This window comes from Alligator mississippiensis, chromosome 1 (assembly GCF_030867095.1).
Source record: "Alligator mississippiensis isolate rAllMis1 chromosome 1, rAllMis1, whole genome shotgun sequence".
NCBI lineage: Eukaryota > Metazoa > Chordata > Crocodylia > Alligatoridae > Alligator > Alligator mississippiensis.
Genome location: NC_081824.1, coordinates 95,053,802 through 95,080,397, shown reverse-complemented (window position 1 = coordinate 95,080,397; position 26,596 = coordinate 95,053,802). Strand labels below are relative to the sequence as shown.

The 26,596-nt window shown below is 41.4% G+C and overlaps 1 protein-coding gene across 2 annotated transcripts; it reads left to right on the top strand.

The window, feature by feature from the left end:
* The first annotated feature begins 227 nt into the window (after positions 1-227).
* Positions 228-25,176, top strand: PPIL6 (peptidylprolyl isomerase like 6). 2 transcript variants are annotated; one of them, XM_019499890.2, is made up of 10 exons: positions 228-635; positions 2,529-2,710; positions 4,989-5,084; positions 10,121-10,309; positions 13,424-13,486; positions 13,616-13,763; positions 14,632-14,688; positions 20,351-20,486; positions 20,639-20,707; positions 23,601-23,688. In XM_019499890.2, exons 2-9 carry the CDS (start codon positions 2,627-2,629, stop codon positions 20,682-20,684), a joined length of 819 nt encoding a protein of 272 aa, XP_019355435.1. In that variant the 5' UTR covers positions 228-635; positions 2,529-2,626; the 3' UTR covers positions 20,685-20,707; positions 23,601-23,688. The 2 variants fall into 2 exon arrangements, with proteins under 2 accessions (XP_019355435.1, XP_006261637.1); XM_006261575.4 differs by lacking the exon at positions 20,639-20,707 and having other exon boundaries at positions 383-635; positions 23,601-25,176.
* The last annotated feature ends 1,420 nt before the right edge of the window (positions 25,177-26,596 follow it).

The following is a 26,596-nucleotide window of genomic DNA, read 5'->3' as shown; positions in this document are numbered from 1 at the left end:
TTTGTGTCATGAAATGAAATTAGAACACTCCATAAATTATAAGTGTAAATTTAACTACTGTAAGCTAAGTTTAAACCCATATGAGTGTCTGCTCACAGCTTGCTGAAGCGTAGCTAACTTGGTTTAACAGTGTGCTTTTGGTGTTATGTTTACATAGTTTCATAAATGAGGGGCACTACTTTCAATAGCAGCTATCAGCTCTAGCATATTGTCTTTCTTCTAGTCACCAATATCACTTCTGTTTTGCCTACACTGAGCTATGACCAGCATATCTTGTTCCATATATCCCTTTTGTGCAGGCAGCAAAAAAGCACAGGACGCACTGGCAAGGTGGGGTGAAATAGATCTAGAACTGTCCTCAAAGCACCAAAGATGTCACAAATCAAACTGCCTTGCATGTGTTTCTCAGTCACCAGTCACCTTTCACTACTTCTACAGGAGAGGTGATGAAATGGAAAAAATAGAGGTGAACAAGCAGCAGTGTAAATTAGAGTCTCTTGAAGGTGAGAGTGAAGCAACCTGAGCAATCCTTTTCACATCTGCAAGAGAAACCACAAAGCCAATGGTCAGCAGGGTCACAAGTTGCTGCTGACAAAGATGGGAATTTGAGGATTGTATTTGACAGCCTTTGTATAGTAAGTGGTTTCTTTTCTTCTTTCTAATTTTTTTAATCTGCTAGCATGTACAGTTTATAGCTATTGGCCTGAACGGTTCAATGTTTTCTTTTAATGTCTAGCTCTGAACATTTCACAATGCTGATTTGGCTATACATTTAAAAATGACCTTGCATCACTACTAAGGGAAATATATAAATGTAGGTTTAAAAAACCTGAGTCGCAGGCAAATTTGTGTATGTTTGTTTACAAGTTCGCTCAGAGCTTGGGTCTGTACCTCTTAAATTTATACTACAACTATACTAACTTTAAAATGCAACATAATGGCATTTTATATAATATATAACAAAGCTCTATTTACAACACTTTGGAATTTAAAATAACATCTTTGGAACCCACTGCCTCTTTTTTTCCAAGCAAATAAAAAGACTTTAACACTGAAACTGAACTTTGTAGTTTTAGCAGGCTGCACAAATATCGGTATTAATGAAACCTCTAATGTTCCTGTTGAATAAGCACTGTCTTTTAAACAGAATAAGCAAAAGCATGGGTACAGTAACATTCATAAGGGCCTCAAGCAAGTGATTGCCTTTTCTTTAAAAAAATTGTTAAACCATATGACCAAACTGTATACGTTTTATATGCATAATGTTGTCAAAGAAAAAAAGGCCAATTTACTGTTGAATTGTCCCTTGAATTGTTAAGAATGGTACTTGCTTTTTCAAACTGGATAACATCTTCATTTATAACCACATTTGCCTGTTTCATCTTGCATTCATTTTTTTAAATTACAGTTGTTCAAGTCCTGAACAGTATCCTTTTTGTGAGATTTTTACCTGTACTGGATTCAGAGAAAGAAACCTCCTCTTGCCTGGCCTTAATTCAGGAAAGCACTTCTAAGATCTTAATTTTTGTTGACCCATTTTTCTTTTTTTAGGAACAAGTACATTTAGCTCTTCTCAAAATAAGTAAGAGCACTGTCTTAAACTAGGTGCTATAGCTGACACTGAACAATTTTCTACACCTCCAGTGGTGCCTTATTATGCTCAAATATACTATGAATTAATGGTGGTTTTTTAAAAGTGCCTGCGGCTATGTCTACAATAGACTTCTGAAAGCATAGTCATGTCAGTCAGGGAGGTGCAGAGGCATGATTCCTGGCACTGATAATGCTTCCTGTACCTGAGCTAGTCTGTTCAGAGCCATCTTTACATGGCTCTGCACTGTATCTTCAGTATTTCTATGCCTCACTGTTTATCTGCAAAATGGGAATAATAGGACATTCCTACCTTCTAGGGACTGTGTCGAGATGAATGTTAAAATACTGAGAAACCTTTAAAGGAACCATAGAAGTGACGAGATGTAACTTTGTCTTGCAATTTCTAAAAACTTACTAGACTTGTCCAAGTGGTAAAAAACAGATTCCTCTAAAGCTGCTGATCCTCCCTAGCTTTAATTATGGGTCCCCAGTTTAATTATGAGTCAGTGTTTTAGCAGGAGGCAACTTTGATGAGAAGAAAAACTAAACGTTCTCTCCATTTCTATTGATTTTTTTTTTAATAACTTATCTCCTCCTTTCTCTGCTACTTATTGATTTGCTGCTTAACTGTCTCTGCTGTCTATGAACTGTGCACCTCAATCACTTCCAGGTACACTTGCAAATTCCACCTCCAGATATTACAGTGGGATGCAGTAAAACAGTTAACTGGGATGCAGCTAAGCAAAGATCTAGGTCGGGTTTCTCACTGAATAAAATGGAAACCAGATATGCTTGCTATCCAGTGCCAAATAAACAGTGGGTCCCTTCAAGGTTGCCAGATGCCTGTATCGTGTGTGGGGCTTATGGAACTGAGCACAGGGCTGGGATTGGAGTTGCCATGGTGAGCAGAACTCTGTTTACATTTGCTTCGTCAGCTGTCCCGGAGAGCAAGACTGAGGAGGTGGCAGCCGCAGCAGTGACTTAAGATCTTAAAGGACAAAGCTGTCGACTCGTGTGGTAGGACGAAGGTGCCATGGGCTCTGCGCAGCTGCAGCAGCTGGAGGTGGTGGGACATCTCAAAGAATCTGCGTTCCAGGTGGCAAAATGTGCAGCAGAGGTAACTCCCAGGCTGCTGGTGCTACTCTGTCAGCAGAGTAACACTTGTGACTTTCCATGCCTGGGTGGGGGGAGACCTCCCAGAAGCTTTAGGGACAGGAGATTGCATCAACAGTGAGGAGTGTGTCACTTGTATATAAAATAAATAAAAGTAAAGCAGGCAGATGTGCCAGATGCTGGATATTTTTAGGAAATGGAGATGGAGAATTTTGTATTTTGTTATCCTTTTAGGGTAGATAAACACATACAGATTAGAACGCGAGGGGGTTTCCATCTCACTGTTATCTAGATATTCATGTAGGGGTTTTTTGATGAGTCCTTCATCAGCCACTTCTAGAGCACTCTAAGGGCAGCTTGTGTTTACTGAATGCCAAACATGATGTTATAAATAATGAAGTCTCATCTGTCTCACTCTGCAGCCCGGGGCAAGGTACTTAATCTTTTTCATTGCCTCGGTTTCCCCCACATGACGAAAGACAAAAAACAACACTCTACTTCGCTAAGGTGCTGTGAGACTTGCACCCTGTCATGTGCACAGTGTAGCTCAGGATGGGATGTATAAATTGACCTTGTTGCTATCCCAGTCCTTGAAGAGGCAGTCTGCTGAGTTGGTCCCCTTGTACTACTACAAACAGCTTAAATTATACCGTTGTCAACAGCTGCAGGGTTTGGGTACATCCTCATCTTGCTCTTTGCCCATGACCACTGATCCTACTCTAATAGCAGAGAACGAGGCTGAATAGAAGTGACTACACTTACTCTGTGCCTCTGGAGCAGTATTCTCAAGCAAGGTGCCACGGTACTGTGGGTGCCACAAGATCCTTTGAAGATTGCTGCAAGGTGTGAGGAGATGAGCAGATAAGCATAGGTTCCTGCTTGCCCTTTCTTAGCCATTTCCCTGCCCTGCAGCCCAGCCCCTCTGCAAACAAATAAAAATTGTAACACGTTCGTTTTTTAAATAAGGTGCCATTTAATTCACAAAAGTTATGCAGGAGCACTTCATGTCCAATGAGGGATGCTTCAAGTCCAAAAAGATTGAGAGCCTGTGCTCTAGAAAGCCTTCCGATACTGGGGTGATCTGCCCTGGCTATTGGGCCAGAATCTATGTAAAACTGCATATTGCCAAAGGGCAATTTAATCTGTTAATTCACATTGGTCTCATATCTTGTCATTCTCATGCTAGGGGTATATAAATTGTTAAAACATTGTACAGCAGACTGAATAGATCTTTAGAAAAGGTGCTTATGGGAACAGTTCTGCTCTGACCCAGAAGATGAGCCCAGATGATCTCATGGAAATGTCCCTTATCTAACTTCTAGCGTATTCTTGATAAAAGGACAGAGGCAACACAACAGAGTGAAATTCAGGAGCTCCCCAGTTCTAGCTGCGACACTGGTTATTCTGTGGCCTTGGGCCTGATCTTGCAAGATGCTGAGGAGCCTACACCTCTCTGTCAAGTTAGGAAAAGGACATTAGGAAGAACTAATGTGGGAGGTGGTGCTCTCCCCTATCCTGGGGGTCTTCAAGAGGTGGTTAGATAGGCATCTGGCTGGGGTCATCTGAACCCAACTCTCTTTTCTGCCTATGCAGGGGGTCGGACTCGATGATCTGTTGAGGTCCCTTCCAACCCTAACATCCATGAATCCATGAAAAGCTGATGCTCAGAGAGCTGGTAACCTGTGGGGCTCTATTTACCTCTCTCTGAATAGTGCATAGGGAGTGTAACTAGTTTGTATTTGTAACCGAGCTATTTTACAGTGTTAAAAAACCCTTGTGTTTTCTGGTTTTAACACTTATTTATATTGATTTTAAAGGAGTCTGCATAGACTTCTATAACTAGCTGGACAAGGTTCCTTGGGTGAATTTGATATCTTTTATTAGACCAACCCAAATGGTTGGAGAATAGTTATTAAGCAAACTTTCGGGTTCAAAAACCCTTCATCAGGCTAAGGAACGGTTGATGTGTGCTCTTCCTGGATGGAATGAAAAGTAAACAAGCCAGGGGCTGGGCTGGGGAGTCAGTTGCCAGGCAGATTGTAATGTATCAAAAATCCAATGTCTATGTTTAGTCCCTGATCTCTAGTATCCAGCAGGTTGATGAAATGGAGCTCATAGGCTCCTATAACTAGCTGCATATTTACTATGAAAGTATGAAGACTGCATTATGAAGTGATCAGAGTAAACCACACCTCACAGTGTTCACATACAAAAATGCAATAGGATTATTATCTACAATTATCCTATTAACTCTGAACAAATATTTATCCTAAAAACTCTAGGCTCTGAGGTTGAATTTTCCAACCAAGATCGCAGAGCCTGTATTGCTTCCCTTACAACAAGTTGCATGGCATGAATATTTACAGGAGAAGAAAAAGGTGAGACTGTCTTTTTTTTATCTGCTTTGCGTGAACGCTAATTTCAATAGAATTGTAAAGAATCTGGCGCCAAAACAAATAAAATAAGCAGGTATTTTGTTTTGCTTGGGAAGGGATCTAAGATAGATCTCAGTTCTAAAGCAGGTATTGGTCTTTCCAATGCACTATACTTCAATTATCGTATGCCAAAGGGAAAATTAGCCCAAAGCTTTCCAAATTAGCAGAATTCTGCTAATTCTGTAGTGCAGAAGGGAGAATGTTTGTAACACTAGAAAACCAAGTCCTGAATTTCCCTTCCTTCAGTAATCCCTCACAGTCAAGGATGATTGTCTTCATGAGTGTCTTATCTGTGGGTCCAAAGATGGCAGACGAAGCCGATCCAGGATCAACAATCTGCTGCAGCTCAGGCACGTGTTTCCATGTAGGGTGGGTAGCTCTGGATTCTTGATTCGGTCTGATGCACGCTGATTCTGCCACTCCTGCTTTTCCGTCTCCTGTTGTCATCGTAAAGTTTCAAAGTACTAAGATCCTTGCATCAGACGCTTCCTCCATTTGGGGTGGCCCTGGGTGATAGTCTTCCATGAGTTGATGTTGATGTTGCATTTTTTTCAAGTTGGCCTTGAGGAATTTATTGCAGTTGTAGATATTCCTGTCAATGTACCTAGCTCCTAATTCAAGCAGACCATGATTAGGTTTGAATAGAATAGATCTCATTCCACATCTTGGCATCAGCCAAAAGTGTTTTCCAGACATCTAGAGTTACTGGGTAGAGTTTCCATATGTGGCAAATAATTCTGCTTTTCATATACCCATGTAGCCACCCTTGGAATTGGAGGTTTTACAAAAGGCAGGTAGCATTTTGAAAACTTCTCACTAAAATAGACAACATTGGGCTTATAGACCACTTTATGCACTATGGTGATGCTAATCTGGAAAGCTTTGGGCTAATTTTCCCTTTGGCATACATTAACTGAAATACGATTAAGACAAATGAGCTATGCCTGCTTTTACCAAAATTGCATTTGGCATTACTGTCTTACCAGCTAGATTTGTTCTTGCCCTCTGATGAATGTCACTGTCAAAACAAAATGAATCATTCAAAAGTGAACACTTAGGGCGCTTGTACATGTGATGAAAATTATCCATTTTTGCGGTTTAATTGTGACACAGTTCACACGTATGGGGTTTTTTGCGATTGAAATTAGTTTGTTACATTGCAAAATAAACCACATCCCCATGTAGTTTATTCTGCATTGTAGCTACCTGTAACTGCAGCATTTAATCTGACATTTCGCCCCCTGCCCTGGCCAAGGGAGAGGTGAGCTGAAGGCAGAAGCAGTGAGGGGCCCGATCCTTTTTTTTTCCCTGCAAAGCCTGCCCACCTCTCCCATGGCTTGCAGGGGGAAGCTGCCAGTGGGCCAAGTGGTCCCTGAGATGTGGGGAGCCCTGGTTCTTCCCTCTGTGGTGATGGCACCTCCTGGGGCCACCTGGATGGGCTGCTAGCAGGTTGGGGGCTGCCACCCAGGAGCACCACCACTGGAGGGAAAGACTGGGGCTCCCCACAGCTCAGGGCCCAACAGCAGCTTGCCCCCAGGCCACAGGCAGGCTCAGCAAAAAAAAAAAAAAAAAAAGGATTGGGCCACTTGCCACTTCTTTTTTTTCTGGCAGAGCTTGTGTGTACGAGCTGCCACTAGACTGAGCAGCCCCTGAGTTGCAGGATGCCCCAGTCCTTCCCTCCATGGCAGCAGCACCCCCTGGGGCCACCTGGGTGGGCAGCCAGCAGTCGGGTGCTGCCCTAGCTCAGAGGCAGCACCTGCCAGATCCAACTTTTCCCTGAGCCCACTGGAGCCCACTGAGCTGCATGCACTGTCCCTGCCACCTTCCCGCCACCTGGCACTGCAGGAGGGCGGCTGGAGAAGACAGCAGGGGCAGTGTATGTGGTGCTGGAGAAGAGTTGGATCTAGCAGGTGCTGCCTCCAAGCTGAGGCAGCACCTTCTTGCTAGCTGCCCACCCAGGCAACCCCAGGGGGCACCACCAGCACAGAGGGAAAGACCGGCTTCCAGCACAGTGTTCACTGTCCCTGCCACCTTCTCCAGCCGCCAGCACACCCAGGTGCCCTCCTGCCACTCCCTCATGCTGCCCCAAGCCAGCCCATTCCCAGGCAGTCCCAGGTGGCAGGGACAGTGCACATGGTGCTGGAAGCCCAGAGGGCTCAGGGAAGAGTTGGAACCGGCGGGTGCTGCCTCTAAGCTGGGAAGCACCTGCCCACTAGCTGCCTGCCTGGGCAGCCCCAGGGGTGCTGCTTTTGTGAAGGGAAGAACCAGGGGCCCCTGCAGCTGAGGGGCCACTAGGCTTGCCAGCAGCTCATCCCCTGGCCATGAGGCGGGCAGGCTTTGCAAAAAGAAAAAAAGATCAGGCCCCTTGCCCTAACAGTGATGGAAACCCCTAAATTGAAACAGTGGGTTTTTTAATAGTCACAATTAAAAGCCCACCATTTCAATTTAGGGGACTAAACCCCCATCACCTGTACAAGCACCTTTAGGTATTTAGGCAAATCTCTCTCTGTACTGATATATCATGGGACTTTTGCTTAATTCCTGGCTGCAAGAATGCTAGAGAACCAAAAGACAAATTACTAAAGATTATATGGATAGCGTCTGTGTTAAAGTCTCTGATGAGTTAATTTAAACTATTGAGTTGCTCAATAGGGTTGTTACACTGACAATAAAAATGTTTGTTTCACTGGCAAACAAAATGCATGTAATCAGCATTGGAGCTGGAATTACCCTTAAAGACCACTGAACTCTTCACAACGGTAGAAACAACTTTATAGGAATGCAGAACTAGAAGGCATCTGAAGATGTCATTTAATTTATCCCCCTGCTCTGAGGTAGGATCAAGTATACTTAGACTACCTTTGATTGATGGCTGTGTAACCTGTTCTGGAAAAAACCCAATAAAAGGGGATTCTACAGTCTCCTTAAGTAGCATGTTGCAGTGTTTAACTACCTTATTGTTTGGAAGATTTTCCTAATTTCTAACCTAAATCTTGCTGCAATTTAAGCAGATTGGTAGACACAGAGAACAACTAATCCCAGTCTACTCTATAACAACCTTTTACATATATGAAGACAGTTAACATGCCCTTCCCCTTCTCCTGTCTGGACCAAACTCCATTTTATTAAAACTTTTTTATCAATCACATTTTATAAATCTCTGTCATTCTTGTTACTCTCCTCTAGACTCCCTCCAGTTTGTCATCCTGTTTCTTAATGTGTGGTGCCTAAAACTGGACATAGGACTCCGACTGAGGCTTCCAGAACATAACAGAGAAGAATAACTACCTGCCATGTCTTACCTGCGACACTCTCGTTACATCTCAGAATGAGTGTTGCCTTTTTGCAGCGGTATCACATTATTGATCCATTCTATTTGTGATTCACTCTAAATTCCATATATATTTCTGCTGTACTCTTGCCAAGCAAGCTAGTCCTGATTTTGTATTTGTGCACTTGATTTCTCCTTCCTAAGTGCAGCATTTTGCATCTGTCTTAATTGAATGTTATTATTGGTTTCAGATCATTTCTCCAATTTTTCAAAACCATTTTAAAATCTATTCTTGTCCTCCAAAGTGCTAGCAATTCCTCCAAGATTATAGTCTCAGATTGTAAAAATGCATTTTCCTATTCTAGTCTAACATGCATTTAGATGCCATAGTAATGGGTATGTACAGTGGATCCATTTTTAACTCAGTAAAAGTTGTATTTGTATGTCCAAGAATAGAACTTATCTATAAATGTTGTTTTTTATGATTTCTTGACAGGAAGGGGATCCAGGGAAGGGGTGTACTGGTCTACTTGCACCTCCTCTTGTTTCCTGGTCCACCTAATGGTTAAAACCAACTGCCTGGCAGTGGCAGCAGCATTTCTAGTCACACAGCTGCTGAGGGAGTCAATTGACTTCATTGCTCATTTATAATCTATCCCATCCCTTCTAAACTCTTCATTCTGCATGTCTTAATGACAATGGTGTTGATGTTCCACTAATCAGGCTATCCTTTGTTCTGCAATTCTGCTGTTAGCTGTTCCTGGTAATGAAGCTCCTATTTCACAGCCCTGCAGATTGTTTTAACTCATGCCAATGAAGTTATATTTGTTTTTCTTCAATCTTAAACTAAAAGATATAGCTCTAAGCCCCTAACATATTAGTAAAGCATCTAGGTTATTTTTAGCTGGAGAAAAATGTGTGTTGTTTTATATGTGATGATGCACCTCTCCATCGGCACCCCCTTTTTCAAAATTCCAGTTCCGCGCATGTTTCTTGAGTTACCTCTGTTGGATTATAACAGCATTGTTCAGATGAAACAAATTAAACCTGTTTTGCACAGGTGTCTTGTTTTGTATTTTTTAAGCTTCCATTGTTGTGGTGGCACCAGAGTGGATCATGGGAGAAGTACACTATAGACCAGCCAGCATTGTTCTTACTGCCATGTTGCCTTGGCCTGGTCTGTTTAAAATACCAGAAGTTGCTTTTTGCTAGTGCTCCCACCATTACTTGATGAAGTTGCACAAGCACTGAAGAAATGGTGGGAGAAGTTTACCAAAAGCCCTTGGTGAAAATATAGCTATCAAGCTCACAATTATTCATGACTGCTGAAACGTAGCTCAGAAGCCTTGCTATTCCTGAGACTTCCTCACTCAATTATAGATAATGGAGACTACACCCAGTTTTATGAACAGGTTTTATGGTACAATCCTCTCAGCTGTTCCAGATATGGAGCCAGGGTATTTCTCTTCAGGATAATGTCCTGTAACATAATAGGATTTTGGAAAGACATTTAATGTTTCATTTTTGAGCTGTTGTTTTTCATTGTATGAGCGAAGGGAAAGCACAAAACCACAAGTAATCTAAAAAACCCCTCCAATTATGTTGGTGTTTTTGCCATGCTCACCAGCCTAAGCATATTTTAATGAATGCCTTTGTACAACATCCAAAGTGTAATTCCTGTCACTTTTCATTTTTAATCTTACTCCAGGAACTGCGAGGCGAAATATGGGAGTACCCCTCCAGGGTGATGTGTTTTGTTGATGGGCAGCTGCTGGGAAATGAGAAGAAACTGCTCGAGTGGGCTTTTGAAAAGTGGAACTATCAGGATTTTAAACCTGAAGCACTTTACCAAGCTATTACTGAGGACTTCTGCAAGAAGTATATGAAAAATACCCAGGCAGGTGTCCTTGTTTCCTAAAAGAAAAATGTGGGGTCTGTGACTCATAAACTATCTAGTTGTACTGACTGGTATTTTATGTGGGCTTATCAATGGGGTTGTGTGTTGGGGCAGGGCAAGGTTGTTACCTTATAGACATCATTTTTTAGGTCTTTAGTTCTTAGGACCTTGTGCCTGTGGCTGCCACCCAGATTTCAATGTCTTGGGCTGGACTCTAAATTTCCAAAACAGGAAGGTTCATGCTACAGTATTTCTAGTGAAATACACAAATTAGTGATCCTAAGTAAAAGCCAAGCTAAGGCTCCCTGCCTTGCCTCATGTGCTTTGGGCAAAATTTCAAAGCCAACAAGGAATGAAAGGACAGAAGCATTGTAGTTCCTAGTTCTTCCCTCCGCCACTGCCAGCACCACATGAGAGCTATGGCCAGGGGGAAATCCAGAGAAGGTACAGTGGTGCAGTTGCACCCTCCTTTGATTCCTGTTCCACCCAAACTTTAAAACCAACTGCTTGGAAGGGGCAACAACATTTCTGCTCTGGAAGTGCTGAGAGAGTCAGTTGGCTTCATGGCTCATTATCTCCTTGATTTCTGCTAGTCTTTCTCCATTGCACAGGTATTAATGACCCTCTACCCTTTCAAGTGGTCTTGATGTTCCACTATTCAGACTACCCTTTATTCTGAAGTTTTTCTCTCTGTTAGCCATTCCTGGTCATGTCTCTTCTGTTTCACAGGCCTGAAGACTGATTTTAGCTGTAGGTAAAAACCTTAATTCACGTGCATTACTATTAACTCAGGTGTAGAAATGACTGGAGATGAAGCACTGGAGGCACTATCAAGATGCTCAGGAAAGTTAGATTTTGGTTTATGAATCTGAATACGTGATGTGCATTTAACTATAATACCTACAGGATTGAGACAATTTTATTTTACCATTTTGACTATTTTTTGCCCAGTTAGCTGTGTATTTTTCAAAATGTATATATAATCTAGCAAATTAGTGCATGTTCCAAAAGTTATATTTGTTTTTGCTTTGATCTTAAACTGAATATAGGGCTAGCCCCCTATATATTAAGGAAGATTTTCGTTTCTCTGTAATAGGAGACAAACGTGTGTTGTATTAAATTCCCCTCTATCTGGCGCTGGTCAGATCGCAGTTGGAATACTGTGTGCAATTTTGCGCGCCGCACTTCAAGAGGGATGTGGATAACCTGGAGAGGGTCCAGAGAAGGGCCACTCATATTGTTAAGGGCTTGCAGACCAAGCCCTACGAGGAGAGGCTAGAGAACCTGGACCTTTTCAGCCTCCGCAAGAGAAGGTTGAGAGGTGACCTTGTGGCTGCCTATAAGTTCATCACGGGGGCACAGAAGGGAATTGGTGAGGTTTTATTCACCGAGGCGCCCCCAGGGGTTACAAGAAATAATGGCCACAAGCTAGCAGAGAGCAGATTTAGACTAGACATTAGGAAGAACTTCTTCACAGTTCGAGTGGCCAGGATCTGGAATGGGCTCCCAAGGGAGGTGGTGCTCTCCTCTACTGTGGGGGTCTTCAAGAGGAGGTTAGATAGGCATCTAGCTGGGGTCATCTAGACCCAGCACTCTTTCCTGCCTATGCAGGGGGTCGGACTCGATGATCTATTGAGGTCCCTTCCGACCCTAGCATCTATGAATCTATAAATGTGAAGATGTGCCACACCAGCTGTATCCCCCTTTTCAGAATCCTAGATCCACCTATGGCTATAGCAAAAAGCAACACATGCTTGAAACCCACTGTCACACAAAGATGGTGAAGCATTATTTATCATAGCCAGGGAACAGACAAGATGGGAGAAAGAGTGTTTCTTTTTTCACAGTTTTCAAGAGAGTAGGGAAGAGTCATCTGTCTGGGAGATAGTGTTAGAGAGGTATGGCTACCTTGGGTTGTGGAATTGACTCTTACATCACTGAGCCAAGATAGAAATTTAATATCATGGTATCCCAGGAAAACCAGATCTGGGCTGAAAAATCAAGACATCCAACCTTATTGTCCCCTAACATCTGTCATTAGAGGGAGAGAAGGAAGGTAGAAGGCAGAAGGATGAGAGAGTTTTCCAGAGTGCATTTGGATAAAGGAGTGCAAAAAGGATAGTGCTTTCCTTCTAAATATCCAGAGGGAAGAAAATTAGAGTCTTTTCCTTAGTCAAGAGGGAATATCTTTTCTTGGTAATATCTTATGGGCGTGAAGTGCTCTTCAGGACCTGAAGAGGGGCACTTTTTGCTCAAAAGCTTGTCTAACATCTCTCCCAGCTATACAACTGGACCAGTAAAGGATATGACAGAAAAACTTGCTTCTAACCTATTCTCTTGATATTTCCCGCCTAGTTTATGGACTTGGGATGTGAAATTCTGGATGCATTGAACTCAATGGCAGAACTTCCCTTGAATTTAATAGAGCAATGGTTCCATAAGAAGCTTATCTGGACATGCTTCTGATAAGCAGTTCATTTGTTGAATGCTTTTCTGAATCCACATTCTGAAGTCTTTCAGGTGGCCCTACTTAGAGCTCCTCACACTGTTTAATGAACTGGTTAATTTTTGTTTATGTTCTGGAAAACCTTATTCATTTGTTGCAATTTTAAAAATCCTTTCCCCCACAGAGATCAATTTATCCATTATAGCTGTTGAATTAGTTTTCTACTTGCTGACTAGAATTTTATTCTTTTACCCCTTTAAATATTGCTAATGGTCAATCATCTAGAAAAAAATTATTTGCTTTGGTGGATAAATTAGCATTACTAAGGATTAGTTTGTTGTGCATTAGTTTATGTGATCTTGCCTCTACTTCCTGCACGGATGAAATGAGCCCTGACTCATATCTCACAGTGCTTTGGATAGTTTGTTTCCAAGCCTAATAAAATGTGCTGAATTTGTTTCAACAAAATCCTAGATTAGGCTGCTAATACTTCACCATTTTACACTTGTTTTGGTACCTGAGTCTGGGTGAATATTTCAGATATTCAATGTGAAAAAGTTTAAACCCTGAGATTTTCAGGAGACTGTTCACATGAACAGCCAAGCTAGTGAACATTTATATGAATTATTTCAAATTTTGTAACTGGATTTGTCTTTCTGATTTAACAGCATGTGTTTGTGTATTTGGATGCAGCTATTCAGGAGCAACCCTTAGGGACACTGTTGTTTGAGGTAAGCTACATAGGAAAAACAAATTGCAGCCATTGCTTGCAAGAGAAAGGCCTGCATAGATCTGAAATTTGACATTAATTATGCCTGTCACATCATCTCTTTTTTCCCCCCTTCCCCTTCATTTTGTAGCTCTATTCTGATGCATGTCCCAAGACTTGTGAGAATTTCCGTGCTCTGTGTACAGGAGAAGCAGGGATCTCTCGCAGTGGTCTGCAACTTACTTACAAAGAATCCATTTTTCATCGAATAGTAAAAAATGGCTGGATACAAGGAGGAGGTATGTTTAAAAATGGCCTTAGTCAATCTGAGTAATACCAGAATTTGGATGGAATAATCTGCATGGGTGACATAATATTCTTCCAACAAAATGAACCTGATCTTAGCGATGTAATGAATATGTGAAGAACAAGGTTTTAACTGAGATATTATATATCCAGTAATGCCATCTTTTCTCCTGGTCATCTCATTTCCTAATGACAGTCAAGTATAGATAAAAAGGCTAGATTTTTATCATTCAACATTTTTTCACAGATCCTTTGGCAAGAAATTGGGAAATTGCCTGGAAACATTAAAACATCAATACAAATTATAATAACCTTCCTACAGTATACTTTACAGAGACATTAATTTAGTAAATCATTTAGGCAAATATAGGAATCCATAGTTTTGATAAACTGGAGCACAGGTGAAAAGCAATTATACATAAATAGTGGCATTCTGAATCTCGGAGAAAGGCATAATAAATTACACATAATCCAAGAAAACTCACCAGTGCAGTAAACATAGGTCTGTTTTGAATGTTTTCCTTTGCTTCTTCCTCTCAACTTTTCTTCTATCTTAATTTCTTCCTTTTTTTCCCTTTTGGCTGTTCCTACGCCAACCAGTATTTATTCAAGTGCAGTGGTACTTTCATACACCACTACCATCAAGGGTGCTGAAGCATCCAATTATTCCTGAAACTAATAGTGTGCAAGCAGACCAGTGCACCCATGCAGGCTTCAAATACTGCTCTGTGAAAGTGCCGCTGTCTGCCTGGGCATAATCCACGTTTTTGACATCTGCTGACACTACCAAAAGATAATTTTAATTAAGGCCAATAATTGTATTAATCTGAATTCTAATCCTTGTATTTGTGTAATGTACAGACATTGCAGGCGGAAGAGGAGATGATGGTGAGTCAATTTTTGGACCCACTTTTGAAGGTATATTTACATTTTTCTTAACTATCTTATCATGTACAAGCCAACACTTCAGATAAATAGCTTGATTTTCACTAAAAAGTTCTCAGGCTAATTTGAAAATGGAGAGAAAATGTCACTATATGTGTCTGATTGGTGGGTTAAGACTTTCTGATGTCCATCTGAACCACTGTCTGTTTGTATTAACAGTTATTAGGGCAGACTGGGTTACTGCATCAATGGGTTGTTTTTCTTGCAATCGTGGTTCTGCCACTAACACAGTGTAGCTCTTTGCTTCCCCTTTCCATTATCTCCAGTTATCCATTTCCTTCCATTCTTAATTGTAAATAAGGAATAACTTCTACTTACCTCTCTTCCTCATATGGAGTTATGAGAATTACAGTCAGTACAGCATTATAAAATGGATGTGTGTTAATTATGGATGGCCATACACATTGATCCCATGCATTCATTACAGTGAGGTAGTTTAAATCTGTTGAAACTAACAGATGCTACTTCATTGTCTTTCTGAGAAAATTAGTATCAGGCAAATTTTAAGCCTTAGAGCTAGATTCCCACCCCACTTACACCAGTGAGTCCGAACTCCAATCCTCACTCTCTTGCTGTCAGTGCAACTACTCTTGATCTTCACCAGTGAAATATCAGAATATGACACTTAGTCTCACAGTGAGAGACCATAACAGTGGAGAATTACCAAGCAGGAACTACATACCATAATATTAACACAAAGTTTATATTCTCTATCACCAGAAAGTAATTAAAAATATGCCATAACAGACCTATGTTTAAGAAAAGCAACTCAAAGATACCATCAAAGCACTAAATTACAGGAATTATGTTTAAATGAAACATTAACTGTAAAGACATTTATGATGATTAAAGCAGGTTGGAAACTCATTTACAGTCTCTCAAATAAAGTTATCTTACTGCCAACGTCACAACTAGTGTTACGTTTCAGCAGCCTGGACATCAGCCAGCAGACGATTCAGAAATGCCAAGCGTAACTGCAAACTTTACTTTCAAAGACAACTAGAAGTTTACTAATAGTAAGAAAAAGCTCTCGCCTTGAGACTGTAGGACTGAGCAAAATGGCTACACCATTACTCAGTCTTTTTAACTAGTTAAAAAGTTAAAGAAATGGCTAACTTTTAACTTTAACTAGTTAAAAAAAAAGTTAACTAACTTTTTTTAAAGTATAAGTTAAAAGTTAAAAAAAAATGAAATCCAGCTTTCCCAGAGGTTTTCCTGACACAGGCACTCTCTAGGACTTACATGAAATGGTATTTCTTTATTGAAACTCTAGGACTTCTTGTTTGAGAGAGAGAGAGTAGTGTGCCTTCCTGTGGGCTATGGTCTCTTGAAAACTTCAAGTCCCAGAATTCCTTAGTTCATGCTGGCATTTTCTGCACATTTGCAGAAGTCAACATGGGCAGCCAGTTGGCTGCAGGAGAGGGAACAAGCACAACCAAGGAGAGACATTGATCTCAGTAAGAGTGGGAGCAAGTGGTGAGGGTGAAGCAGATGACGACTTTTTAAATTTTAATGAAGATCAGAACCAGCAGCCCAGGGCCCAAGAAGTTGAGCATTACTTCTCATCTGAGAGAAACTTATCTGAGATGTCACCTACTACGAAAAAATTATTCATCCGTTATAACACAAGCGTTCCCTCATCCGCCCATGTAAAGCTATTGTTCAGTAGTGGCTTAGTTTTGCAAGACAGAAGAGGAAAATTGTCAGATGTAAATTTTGAAATGCAGCTTTTGCTGAAGTTCAGTAAGCATGTTTAAACAGTTTCTGTTATGCAACTGAACAGTCTTTTTCTCATTTAAGTCTAATTTTGATTTTCAGACACTTTCATTATTTCTAATTCAGATGTATTTAATACCGTTTTGTTACCTTTTGAGCAATAAAAAATGTAACAACAGAGGTTTTCTGCGGAAACAGCTTTCATTTGTCACCTGGCTATGAATATCTCCTTTTTGTTATTCTGGTATACCTATATGATGCACTGACTTTTACAAAGTACTTCACATGGAGAGGGTGAGAAGGATCTAACAGTACATAGGTATCGGTAAATTGTTATTCTGAAAACTGCACGACAAGTATAACATTCTTCTCGGGTAAAGCAGGGTGAGTTCTGAGTAAATTAGTGTTCTTCTGTGGGCTTATGGAAAAGAAACCCACTCATTGCATTTGAAAATGAAAAATGATGCTAAGAGGCAATTCACCGTGTTGCACGTATTTCTCACGAATCAACTTAACTTTTAACTAGTTACTCTCTTTTTAACTTTCCTTTTAACTAGTTGAAAGTGGAGATATTTAACTTTTAACTTAACTCAAGTTAATTTTAAAGACTGCTAACTTTTAACTTTAACATTTTTCACAAACTTTTCCCATGACTGCCATTACTTAAAAGTGTATTCCAGTAATTGGGCAGGTTTTTGACAACACAAGTACACATGAGCTAAAAATCTTCACTGATTTCTTTCCTCCAGCCATGCACAGCGTTTACATGGACTATGCTAGAATACTCCCCCCCCCCCCCCCCCCAAGTGTGTATGTACAACTCTCCTGTGAACTCTTTCAATATATCTGCTCCAAAGTGCTGCCCTGGGAACTGACCTTTGATGCCAACCAAAACAATGCTAAGAGGAAAAGCAGCATATCCATGTGTAGACAATTTCAGGGGGCAAACCATAGACACAATTTCTTCTGCTGCTCCTTGAATTCTGTGCAGGGCTATTGTATGAATACACAATCTCATTCTCAATATTTAATAGCACTTTACATGTGCAGTGCTTCATACCAACATGAATGTATTCTCATACATTAGTACACATGTAAGCAGTATGCTGTCCATCTTCCTGATGGGGTAAAATGAGACAGAGGTGAAGTGACCTGCCCATGGCCACATCAAAAAACAGTAGCAGAGTCTAGATTGATACTTGCAGATTTACTAACTCCCAGTTCAGCATTTGTGTTCCTGACAAAGCTTGTGCTGCTCAGCTCCCCAAGAGAGAAGCTTAGTTGTTGTTTTTTAATCACTCTTGTAACTGTAGTTGGAGGGGAAAGCAGATGTAGGGTCAGAAAAGCTCCATACTTTTAAGATAGGCATATTTGGGATTCCGTCAACCTTGAAAGTGTCCCTGTAAGGAGTTTTATTACCATACGTCACACACCACAAACACTGGTTATTTAAAGAGATGACTGTCAGAACTGAACCCCCTTTCAAAAGAAAAGATTAAATATTGGTTTTAATCCATTTTAAAGGTGCTCATTGAGATATGGAATTTTATGGAGGTGATTATTTTGCTTTCCCAGCATTTTCCACCACACTATTTACAGAGATGACAGGTGACAAATATTGTTGCTGTCTGAGAACAAGTGACAGACGCTGCTGTCAGATGCGAATGTTCTCTGAATCTCCACATTTGGCACATAGCCATTTACTGCTGTAGTCTGTAAAATTAATGGGATGTTTCTACATTTCACTGTAATGAGCTCAAAGTACTGAGGTAATTGCAGAATACCATTCAGACTTAAGTGCCATTTTATACTGCAAAGACATCTAATCTAAAATTAAGCTCCTGAACTTGTCATAGCAATCCACAAGTCAGCAGCAGAGGAGCAACTACTTCAGTGAGAATTTAATTGCTATTTTTATTAATTACTTTGAGATAAGAGTCCTCTGAGTAAGAATGACTAAAATTGGGAGAATAATAAACTCCCTAAAACCCTCAGATTTCCATCGTTATTTTCAAGTTTGTGGAAAGCCCTCTTGGGTTCTTGATTGCACAGTGTGTCATATCAGCTGCTAAACAGCAGAGAAGGGGCTTAGATATGGTTTCAGCTTGCAGATCTGCATCATTTCCACTCCTGCTCACTACCTTAGACCCTTTCAGTTTATTCATCACTTGTTTGCTCCCTCTCACTGCATTCCCTCCCTTTCATCATTCTTCATCATCCCCAGCCCACCCATACCTTCCCATACCTTCCATCTCTTCCCATCCACTAGCATCCATCCTTTGATGCACTCCACCCAGTCTTTTTCTAACCAATCTGCCTTTCCTCAGTTGGCTCAGCAGTGTTCATGTTCAACTTTTCCTCTCTGTACTCAACTTTACTTCTCATTTCCATTCTCATTTCAACTCCCAAAACTTGTCTCGCACCTTGCACCCACTTCCTGTTCCTGTACCAATGGATGCTTCTGGGAGTCCAGGTACTACTCGAGCTTTCTGAACTAAAAGTCCATTCTCTCTTTACTTAACTCTATCACTTTATTTGCTCAGCAACTCCCCTTTCTCCCCCCTCTTCCAAGACAGTATTTATGTAAAAAGACTTCCTCCACCAGTTTCTGCATTCCTCATCTTGGTCTTCAAGGTCCTATGGTAATTCCTGCCTATCTTCTTATTCTGGTTGCTTCCCTCTCCCCATTCGTTTCATGAGTCCATTGACTTCAGTTTGCCTTCTCTGTCCTCTTCTTATCCCTCTGCCGCATGTATGCTGCAAACAGCACTGAATGGAACTCTTGTAAATAAGCATGCCAGTTCCTGTAAGCTGTTCACATACAAAGTTGTTCTTGTTTCATGTTTTCAGGAGTGGTCTTTAATAAGTTTAGAATTGTGTAATGTGTGTATGGCAAAGAAGGAAATCTGTTCCTGGTGAAGTGGTGGCACTGAGTTTTCTCATTGCAAGTAATGTGACAAGAGGCAGAAAAGAGACTGTACCTCTAGGTGCTCTCTCTCTCTTTCTATTCTGACTTCTGTCCATAACCATGGGTATCAACTATGATACATCCAGTATTACCCCAACATGAGCAAATCTAGGATTTTGAAAAGGAAGGTGCTGATGACATGGTCCATCATCCAATATATTTCTCCAGATAAAAATAATTAAGATGCTTTACTAATTTGCTAGGGGCTTAGGGCTATATTATTTCATTCAAAAATTGAAGCAAAAACAAATATAGCTTTATTGGAATGTGCATTAATTTGCTATTATGTATAAAAAAATGCAACAAACTAGGCAAAAAAAACCCCAAAATGTTGTTTCATTAGTCCTGTAGTCATTAGAGTTGAATGTGCATCTCTCTTTCAGATTCATAAAACAAAGTCTAGCCTTCTTGAGCATCTTGGCAGTGCATCCAGAGCTACACTGAATTTTTTTTCTACACCTGAGTTAATGTTATCTAGAGTTATAAACAGTCTCCAACACTGTTAAATAGGAGCTACATTACCAGGAGCAGCTAACAGATAGAAGAATTGCCAAAAAAAAAAAAAAAAGATAGTCTAGCTAGTGGAATATCAAGATCATTAAAACAAAGGAGGGTTGTTAACATGTGTTTAGAAGAAACAAGTAGATTATAATCAGCCAGAAAGTCAATTGAGTCTCACTGCTGCCTGAATAGAAATGCTGTTGCTGCTGCAGTTAGTTTGAAATGTTGGGTGGACCAGGAATCAAAGGTTGGGTCCGGGGGAATGCAAATGTACCAGTATACCCCCCTGGATCCACCCTGTAACCCAGCTCCCGTCTCTTTTTCCTGTTATTCCAACCACACCCTTTGATTATAGAATATGGGAAAAGAATCCAGAGCTGAAAAAGGGGATGGAGTAGTCATATCAATGAATAAAAACTTTTATTGTGTGTTACTGTTCACTGTTTCTAGATGAGAACTTCTCAATCCCTCACAATAAAAGAGGGGTCCTTGGGATGGCCAATAAGGGGCGTCACAGCAATGGGTCACAGTTCTACATCACCCTACAGCCAGCTCCCTACCTGGATAGAAAATATGTGGCTTTTGGGTATGTATGTATTCGTGTCATTTCTTCTACTTATCTAAGATATTACTACCTCAGAGTAAAGCTCTGTGCTGCCCCACTAACAGGTGCAAGCAGAAAATATCAGCTCAGGGGGAGGGTTAAGATGACTTTAAGTTACCTTTGTGCCTTTTCAGTACTGAGGCTGCTCCAGGAGCAGAAGAGGCTCCTGGGAAAACTTGAACAGTTCTGGATGCCTATTCAAGGTAAAATCTACATCAGTCAAGTGAGAAGGTGCGATGTCTGACCAATATAGCTGCTTGGTTAGATTAGCAGAACTGCTTTTTTCATAAGGCTTGCTTTGCTCTAATGGTTGGAATAAATTATAACAACAAAAGTGCAGCTTTGGTGAGTCATACTAAACACTCTACCTAAGTTGTATTCCAATATAGACATATCACCAAGTTTGCTTCCACCTGGCTTGGATACAGTAGCCTGCAAGATCAAAGTAGGCTGTAGCTTACAAAACCTCATATGTCTCTGAACAAATTAATCTATAAGGTGCTGCCTGCCCTGCCTTCTCTACGCCTGAGTTTGCCAGGCAGCTTAAAGCTATCTCCACAACACTAGCACTATAGGATGCTTCCCTATCCAGAAGGAAGGTCAGACTGATGACCCAAAGGCCTAGGATCATTTAAGCACATCAGTTTCCCAAGCAACAGCATGCAAGGGAGTGATGTGGCTACTGTCATGTCTAGCCATCTTTGATTCCCCAGCCTAAATGATCCAGTACGTATTTATAAGTGTGTTTAGCTTTTGGCATGACTCCAGAGCAGGGCTTGAACTCACATCTCCAGAGTGTATGATGCCTTAACTCAGTGATTCTCCACCAGGGTGCCAGGGCTCTCCAAGAGCCATTGAGACGCTTTCAAGAGTACCACGCAATGTTAGCACTGTTAGGTGCACCAACATGGTTCACAAGGTAAAGCCAGAGATTTCAAATAGGAACTCAGTGTTAAAAACATTCTTAGTGGTCTTTTCTGCCACTAACTGCCATTTCCCAAGGGGTATCTTGATTCTAACAAGGTTGAGAATCACTGTCTTAACTGCTCTGCCACCATGCACCTGCCCTAGCCAGAACCAAGGGTCAAATCATGGTCCTACTAAAGACAACAGCCCAAGTTCTATGGACTTCAGTGGACATAGGAATCTGCTCTGGGGTGTTTACAGCTGCTTTAAACTATGCAACTCTTTTACACGGCACAAAAAAGGCTGATGGGTGAAGATGGGGGTAAGGGTATTTATGTTGTCACACAGCGATGGAGTAGCAAAGCGTTTCAAAATGCAGAAGGCAAATTAAAATGTGATGTTAATGGATACTTTTATACCTGTGGCATTTGACCTTATTTCTACATTTTACATAGGAGGTTCTTTCCTACCATAAACTGCCCATAAAAGCATAGGAAGTAGGGGTGTGCAAAGTGGGCCCTATTCAATTCGGATTTGGCCCAAATTGAGGACAGCGATTCAATTCGTTGAATTCAAATCTAAAGATTTGATGCTGATTAGAAGAATCAGAGATTCAGACATAGACACAGCATTAAATGTTTTTTCTACATACCTCGAGGTACCAGACGTGGCTATCTTGAAGTAGCAATACCAATTCTTACATTAAAGCAAGAGACATCCAGGACAGACATCCTAAACACGAATTTCACATCACTGATCCATTTGTGCCTGTTACTTTCTTCTTCCATCTTCTTCTATGTTCCCTTCCACTTTGTGGTCCTATGTCAACTTGGCCAAACATAGTATGGTACAGAGTTCTGCTAGCCATTCTGCTTTAGGTGTGTGTACAGTGCATATCACAGTACAGTCTGAGCCCTGTACACTCATGCTCACAACAGCATGGGTGAGGAACAAACAGTTTAAACATTAAGAAGACTGTGACTTGTTACATTATGTTTGTGATACAGACTAATTGACAGAAGGACTTTAATTACAGTCTCTTTTTTTCAAGGAACTGCTTTTATTAAATGAAGGACTGTTTTTAACAATTTACCACATGATTTATTTTTCTTAGATGTTCTGAACACTTGTAGCCCCAAAATCCTGGGGCATTAGCTACATGCTGTAACAGCTGCACATGTATAAAGCTGTACTATTTTTCTGTCTCCTAAATGTTTATTAGTGAGGTATTTTCAGAGCAGACTGCTAATCTATTGGGAAAAACAATCCTATAAAACATATATGGTGTATGAACCAACTATTTTAAGAGAAATTTTTACTGGGGAAACTACTATTTAGTTATTATATAACCCAATATAAAAAATAAAGGTTTTGAAATAGTCTTATTCCGACAGGTGATATAGCTGTACCGTCTTCTGAATCAGAAAGGAATTTCCTGACCTTTGGATAATTTTCCTTGATTTTTTTTCTGCTCCACCACACACACACCTGCACTATAAAGTCTAGATTTTGGGCTGCTGACAGACATTCAGTTAAAGTATGATGGGATCTGATCTGCAATCCCAATAATTGTGCCACCTGCCATGCCATACATGCATGGCAGGAGGCACAATTGTGGGATTGGCAGGGGATCAGATTCCAAACATACCCTATTTCTAGAGCAAGGGAAATCCAAGATAATTTCAGCTTATCAGCACTCCCAGCTGTAGGAGAGCATCAGAACCCGCTGCTTCAGTGCAAGCCTGAGGCTGGGAATGCCAATCAGCTGACTGGCACTCCCAGCCATGGGAGCGCACTGGAGCCCTTCAAGGTTCTGGTGTGCTTCCAAGCCTGGGAGCTCTGATCGGCGGATTGGCACTGGCCACATGTTTAATTTAAGGTATGATGGGAACCAGCCACAACGTTATTACACATATTCTGTGTAATTACTTTGTGGATTGTTCCCTGTTTTATCGCATCATTAATTGCATGAATATGTGGCTAAGTTATTACTTAAGATGTGATTAACTGGTTAATCATGTCTGCCAGAGCCCTTTGTTAAATCATGCATATTTAACAAATTAGGAAATTGTAGAATATTGTGGAACTCAAGCTAGTGACTGGATTGTTGAAACTACTGCTTTGTGGTAGGGATCAGACTGTACAAAGTATGTAATTAACTGACTGTGAATATATATTTTCCTGTTGTAGACAGCTGATCGAGGGTACGGATGTTCTTCAGAAACTGGAAGATTTACCTACATGCAATGAAAGGCCTGTAGTAGAATGTAAAATTATTAGCTGTGGAGTTTTTGAGCCTTGACTGCAAGCTAATTTTCTTTCTTACTGTAGCATATAACAGTACAGTGTATACATGTTTTTCTAATCAGATTTTGTAGATTTTGAAGGCACTTTTTTTACAAACACCCCCTCCCCCAATGTGTTCAAATAAAAAATGATGGCATGTTTCCTTCCATTCTAAGAATGTTTTTGTGCCTTATTCAAAAACACTCATGTGAGTGGTACTAAAGGTTTTGGGAATGTACCTAGGTGCCAGTACAGTTATATAGACAACTATGGTGACTCCCCAGTAGCAGGTATATTGCTATAGTAATGAAAGGACAAATTTGTATTGCTGGCCCAAATTTGCCATTCCTAATGCTCTGTTTACTCAGTAAACTTAGCATGCTTGGCAGCAGCGCCCAAAGTACCATAGCCATAACCATGTAGCATTACAGACAGTCATTCAGCAGTGCTAAATTAGCCTGCCAAAGCATAGTGTCAACATGGTTACCCACCTTCCTGGTTAGGGAACAACCCAAACAGAGCAGCGCAGCATGTTTGAGGTTATTGCTACCAAGCCTAGTTAGTTTGCTCTTTGTAGACCTGGCCTTAAGACATGCTGAAGCTGCAGTGCACTGTATTGATACCCATGGAAACTTTAAGCTAACCTTAACTTAGCTCAGATACTGAAACAGTCATTACAGTAGCATGGAGCTCTATGCTAACTTATCCTACTCAGTAGTTTTATTAGAATCATGGGTGCTTGTGAAGTGAGTCATGGTTCTACATAAGGGTTGCAAAACAGAGACTTCTCTGAATGTCTGAAGCATGATTTCATTCCCCTGCCCCCACCCCATCCACCTGTCCACTGCCCTGCGCTGTCTCTGGCTGCCCTGGGGATAGGAGGAGTTCCAAAGCTGCTCATGTCTCACTCTAGCCAGGCTACACAGGGAGCAGCAGCAGCAGCCCACTTCCCTTCCCCTGCCCAGTCTCTTTGCTATCTCTGCTGCTGTCCGCAGCTGAGCCTGGCTCCCTGTGCTACCCATCTGGAGCAGGGCAAGAGCCGCTCTGGAGCTTCCCCCATCGCCAGGGCAGCTGGAAGCAGCAGCAGCATTGGCTGGGGCAGGGGGAATGGAAGAGGAGCACAAAGGGGAACAGATGGGAGATTCCTACCTGATTTCGGGGCTTAAAAAGCCATCAGCTCAGGGATGGGCAATTATTTTGGGCGGAGGGCCACTTAGCAAATTTTAGCAAGCTGTTGAAGGCCACATGGGTAACCCTGCCCTTTGACAGGTGCCCTGACCCCTGGTCACCATCTTGGGACCAGAAGTCCAGCTCCTGACCCCTGATCCTTGTCACCAGAAGTCCCTCCCCTTGCCCCTGGAAGTACTCCTTTGAAGAGGGTTTGCAATCTTAGAACCGGAAAAAACAAATTATACTCTAAAAATCAAATACCCATAATATTATATTTTAATTCAATTAAAAATATATATTTTTGTCCTGATATGTGTGTGTTTGTGTTTTATATGTAGAAGTAATTGCATAACAACCCAAAAAGCAGTCTTACTCTTGCATAGTGTGTGGGGTCTGCAGTGGCAGCGGGAGTATGGGTGGGTGGGTGGATGTGGGGTTTGTGGGGAGTTGTGGATGTGTGTGTAGTATTTGTGGGATGTCTGATTGTGTCTGGAGGAGGGTGTGGCTGTGGGGTTTGCAGGAAGGGCTACAAGTGGGGAGCCCGCTGGGCCCTTGCTGCCCAAAGCCTTGTGGCCACATTTGCACTCTGGCAGCTCCTGCTGCTGCCAGGAGGCCGGGGGCTGTGCTTCAGGCTTGGGATGGCAATGGCCTGGCTGCCCTCCACCCCCCACAGGTGGCCCTTGTCTCTAGTGGGTTATGGAATAGAGAAAATCCCACACAATTTACTGATTCGTTTTGATGCACTGGCTGGGGGAGTAGTTAGCTGATTGCACGATTTCACAATGATTACACAATTCATACAACACAATTTTATTTTAAAACTCTTTGCTACGTATATAACACTGCTTAGCTTTAAGAAACACCACAAACATTAAGAACACAATAATTACATATATCAGAAACAATGCTCCGAATGCACTTCCTTCCCAAACAATACTATAAGAATTAGCGTTACAAAAACAACTATAATTACAACTAAAAGTTAAATTTGAATCAATACTATTATTTTTCATATTATACTTACAATCCTAGAATTCCGAGAAGCCAAATACCAAAATATGGTTTCATTCCTCAGTAGTACGATTTAATGGGTTGGCCTCAGTAGTACGGTTCAATGGAATGGCCTCAGCAATACAATTCAATAGGCTGGCCTCAGCAGTGATAGGACTAAGTCCCCTTCCTTCAGTCCCTTTCAGGCGCTCTGCAGCTTCAGTGTGAACTAAGAGATTTGTGTTCACGGAGAGGGTATTTCAGGTGATCAGTCTGACCCGGGCTATACTTGCGATTTTTCCTTCGTTGTTCTGCAAGTATAGTCACCTCCAAATTGGGACAGTAAGTTACAGTTTTTATTGAGTGAGCTGCCGTCAGTGGGCTCCTCCTACTCAACCTGTCATTACCCCCAAATTTGGGCTCGGATCTTACTCAACAGATTCTTTTGCCTTTGTTGAGCATCTTAAATTACCCAGAGGGTAGTAATTGATGGAAGTCACTCATCGTGGTGTCCTGTGACCAGTGGGGTCCCCCAGGGCTCTGTCCTTGGATCCATACTGTTCAACATCTTCATTAATGATGTGGACACTGGAGTCAGAAGTGGACTGGCCAAGTTCGCCGATGACACCAAACTTTGGGGCAAAGCATCCACACCAGAAGACAGGCGGATGATCCAGGCTGACCTGGACAGGCTCAGCAAGTGGGCGGATGAGAATCTGATGGTGTTCAACGCCGATAAA

What these genes read in the sequence shown, in the direction of transcription:
- PPIL6 (XM_006261575.4), top strand. Translation starts at nt 2,627, where the DNA reads ATGGGCTCTGCGCAGCTGCAGCAGCTGGAGGTGGTGGGACATCTCAAA. An exon ending in TGGCAAAATGTGCAGCAGAG is followed by an intron (nt 2,711 to 4,988) that starts GTAACTCCCAGG and finishes TAAAAACTCTAG; the next exon opens with GCTCTGAGGTTGAATTTTCC. An exon ending in TAGGGACACTGTTGTTTGAG is followed by an intron (nt 13,487 to 13,615) that starts GTAAGCTACATA and finishes TTCATTTTGTAG; the next exon opens with CTCTATTCTGATGCATGTCC.